General features: G+C 50.9%; 1 protein-coding gene across 4 annotated transcripts in view; it reads left to right on the forward strand.

The window, feature by feature from the left end:
• Actn1 (actinin alpha 1) overlaps positions 1–3,978 on the forward strand; it is a 94,146-nt gene that overhangs the window by 63,099 nt on the left and 27,069 nt on the right. For all 4 annotated transcript variants that reach the window (XM_004624762.2, XM_004624763.3, XM_012517039.2 and 1 more), the window contains exons 5-6: positions 1,536–1,623; positions 2,466–2,544. In XM_004624762.2, the coding sequence (XP_004624819.1) occupies positions 1,536–1,623; positions 2,466–2,544 (167 nt within the window). The remainder of the gene's footprint in view (positions 1–1,535; positions 1,624–2,465; positions 2,545–3,978) is intronic.

Raw genomic sequence — 3,978 nt, forward strand, 5'->3', positions numbered from 1 at the left:
CAACATTTTTACTCAGTGCATTTTCCCCCGAGTTGATTCTCTGGATATCAAACCCAGAGAATCCCACCTGGTAGGCAGCTGCTCCTTGATTGAGCAGAACGCTAGCCTCTAAAAAGAATTTCTTAATGGAGACAACATGGATTAAGCTGCTTTATTATGCAGACCTTGGTCTGACCCTATGTAACATAGCACTGTGGAGGTCTACGTTCCATTTGTAGATACTTGGTGTTAGGGTCTAGAGTGGTTGAAATTCAGCTCATAGTAATCAGTTGGGGTAGGTTCACCTTGCTGACAGTGGGTGTAAATCCATTTTTCAAATAGCTCTCTCTTCTTTCTCCTCCTCCTTTCCCCTTTCCCCCTCCCCCTTTCTGTTTTTTAAGGGAGGAAGAGTTTATTTGACTCAACAGTTTGTAGAGGTTTGGGTCCACAGTCACCTGGCTCAAGACAAGATGAAATGACAGAGGGGCATCACAGAGGAAAACGGTTCATGGCAAAGCAGGGCAAGCGAAGTAGCAGCAGCATCACATAGCCTTTTTTATTTTGGTATCTGTGTGTCTTTTTTGCCAGGGTCTTACTATACAGTTCAGGCTAGCCTTGAGCTCACTTTGTAAGCCAGGCTGGTCTTGAACTCCTTTTTTTTTTTTTTTTTTTTAGGGAAGGGTCTACAGGGTGTTCAGGCTCTTACTACTAGATTGGACTCGTAATGATCCACCTGTTTACAGCCTCCCAAGAGCTGGGATTATAAATGCGTACCACCACACCTAGTCTCAAAGCCCCTCGAACTCCTAATGCTCCTCCTGCCTCAGCCTCCTGAGTGCTAGGATCACAGGTGTGTGCCACCATGGCCAACTCAAATGACATCTTGATGCTTTTTATTCTTTTGGGTGGACTTCTTGTCAACATCAATTAGATCATCATTATATCTAATCTTGTGATATAGCAGAAACCTTAAGTAGAAGCATTAGCTTTGCCAATTCTCTTCATTAATTAACTAATTTTTTAAAAAAAATTAGTCAATTCTTAAATTGTTCCCTTGTGCCTAGGTTGTTGTAATCTTTCTAGGAACCCTTTTAATGTCATTTTGTGAGTTGGTCAACCACGAATCCATTTGCTTGTGTACTATAACCTGCATTTCACAGCTGTGAACACATGAGGGCAGTGTGGTTCTCAGCCTTTCCATCTCCCAGGGTCCTCTGGGACATCTGTCTTACCTTAGACTGAGCTGTGCAGTAAACAGAAGCACAGAATTTGTGTAGGACTCCTCATGCCATCTTCCCACTCTGAAGGCTGAATGATCCTTCGTGTGGCAGCTCTGGGTCATTTACCTTCTTAACTACACCATCTCCTTCCCACAGCAGCCACCTGACAAAAGTCGTGGAATTAGCTTGTATCACTGCCCCTTCTTTGAATAAGTGGGGAAATAACTCAGGATTGGCTTCTCTCTTTGGCAACAGTAGGATTGGAGTCTTGTGGTCACAGTCCCCTTGCTCCTTGGGGGCTCATACTGATTCCTGTGTCCTCCCCTTTCCCCACAGAGACCTCTGCCAAGGAAGGGCTGCTCCTGTGGTGTCAGAGGAAGACAGCGCCTTACAAAAATGTCAACATCCAGAACTTCCACATCAGGTGAGCACTGCGTGCTGGGCACCTCAGAAAGTGGGGCTGCCTCCCTCACTTCTGTCTCAGCTCTGGAACAGAGTTGGGGCTCATGGGCTAGAAGTGCCTTTTGAGAAGGAAGTGTTGCTGCCCCCTCCCCCATCTCTCCTCCTCCCTTGCAGTGTCTTGGACCCAGCCACTGGCAGGCACACCTTTGGTTGGGGTTTGTGCTACTAGGAAGATCCCCAAGGATGACCAGGGAGTCCAAGCCCAAGGAACCAGACTAGAAGCCTAGGGCCTTGGACCTTGGACCTTGGTGGGGGAAGAGGGACAAGGCAGTTTGTCTCCCCTGCTGGCCTCCTCCAAAGGGTTGCCCTGGTGCCTGGGGTCATGGCAGGAAGAATCTTTTAGATGAGCGAGGGTGGTGGTACAAACCTGTACTTCTGGTGCCCCCAGAGCCTGTGGCCAGAGGTTCACAAGTTCAAGCCCAATTTCTGGGCAGTTTAGCAACTTAGTGCAATCCTGTCTCAAAAAAGGGCTGGTCATATAGCTTAGTGGAAGGCCCTGTTTTCAATCCACAGTACTGAAACAACAACAAAGAAAGAAAATCCCTTTCCACCCTGTCTCTTCTTTTTTTTTTTTTTTTTTTTTTGGCGGAACCGGGGATTGAACTCACATCCTTGCGTTTGCCAGTCAAGCGCTTATCCTACTGAGCCATCTCCCTGGCCCACCCTGTCTCGTCTTAACTTGTGCTCTGAAGACTGGAGTTTTCCCCTCTAGCGTAAAGGAAGCTCCATGCGGTGCTGTGCGCTGGCCGGTGCCCTACGCCTCCTGTTCAGCCCACTGACCATCCTGTCCCGTGTCTCCTGCAGCTGGAAGGACGGCCTCGGCTTTTGTGCTTTGATCCACCGACACCGGCCCGAGCTCATTGACTATGGCAAGCTGCGGAAGGTAGGTGTGCTCGCCTCGCCTCAGGCCGCTGGCTCCTAGGACCACCTAGAATCACTGCCCTGGGATCCTCAGGGGGCGCTCATGAGCCTCATGGAGCCCCATTTAGTGAGCAGCACCCACCTTCCCTATTGGGCTTCCGGTGCACCCCTGCAGTCTACCAGTGAAGACACACAACAGGGCAGCAGGGTTGTCAGCGGCGTGTGGCCGCGCGGTGGCACAGCTCCCTTCCGTTCCTGGTGTCGCAAGGCACTGGTGCCACTGAGTGATTGTCAGTGTCCTGAGACACACTTTACCCCGCATCGCGTTGCCTGTTGCGCGGTCCCAGGCCACTGTCCTCTGAGGGCTGTGCTTCCTTCCTTTCCTGTTCTTTTGTGCTTTTGGCCTGCAGCTGCTGTGTTTAGGGCATTATGAGGAGGGCACCAGCCTTGGACTGCTTCTTGGGATCCAGGCTGGTTAAAGCATGCGGGCCCAGACTGTGCCCGCCACCTCTAGGCCAAGAGGCTGCCTGTCCTGAGTGTCTTGGGACAGCGCTTCCCAAGCCCTGTGCTGGGGAGGTCGAGCCCAGCCTGCCGTGGCCAACACAGCCGGCTGGAGGCAGGAAATCCCACAGGCAGCAGGCTTTTCATAGCTTTCGTCCTTCTCAGTGTCTGTCACTGCACATTTCGCCCCATTGGGTGATGGCTCTTGTTTTTCCTTCCTTTTAGCTCCATGCCGTGTAAACTCCAGCCCAAATCCCCTCACAGACCTGGGTCCAGAGCCCTGAGAACGCTTTCCAGAGCTTGCACAGGTTGCATGGGGGAGGGAGCCGAGCTGCTCCAACCCCGAGGCTCCGCTGCTGGCGCTGGGGCCCGCAGTTCCCAGAGCTGGGTGGTTGCACCAGGGTTCTGTGTGCTGCTGACTGCCACTGCGCCAGGCCCAGGACGATGGTGGGGAAACGACCTTCGCTGTTTGGCAGTGTTCATCATCTTGGCCACCGTCAGATACCTTTCCAGAAGGAATCCACCTGCTCTGCTTTGAGAAATTTCCTCCTGAAAATGTTGCAGATGGATGCGTTTTTCCCTGTGACCATGTAATTTATACTTGAGCAAACAGGGGAACTAAGTCCTGGGCTGGCAAAACTAGCTTGCTTAGGGCAGTCTGGGGAACCAGCAGGGGAATAGAAGGGTCTGTAGAGAGCTCACCTTCCTGAGCACCCCTGCCAATCAAGTATCTTTTAGAAAAAGAAAAACTTAAAACTATACATGATAGAAAATGTACCACTTGACTGTTTTAAGCGTGCATTTCATTGGTGTTACCTGTGTTCCCGCTGGCACGCAGCTGTCAGCACCGTCTGTCCTCAGAACTTTCTTTTTCTTTTGCAAGATTATAGCACTCGATGCACCAAGCCTTAACTCCACATCTCCCATACCCTCATTCCTGGCAACTTTCTGTCTG

Source organism: Octodon degus, unplaced genomic scaffold (assembly GCF_000260255.1).
Source record: "Octodon degus isolate 3935 unplaced genomic scaffold, OctDeg1.0 scaffold00007, whole genome shotgun sequence".
NCBI lineage: Eukaryota > Metazoa > Chordata > Mammalia > Rodentia > Octodontidae > Octodon > Octodon degus.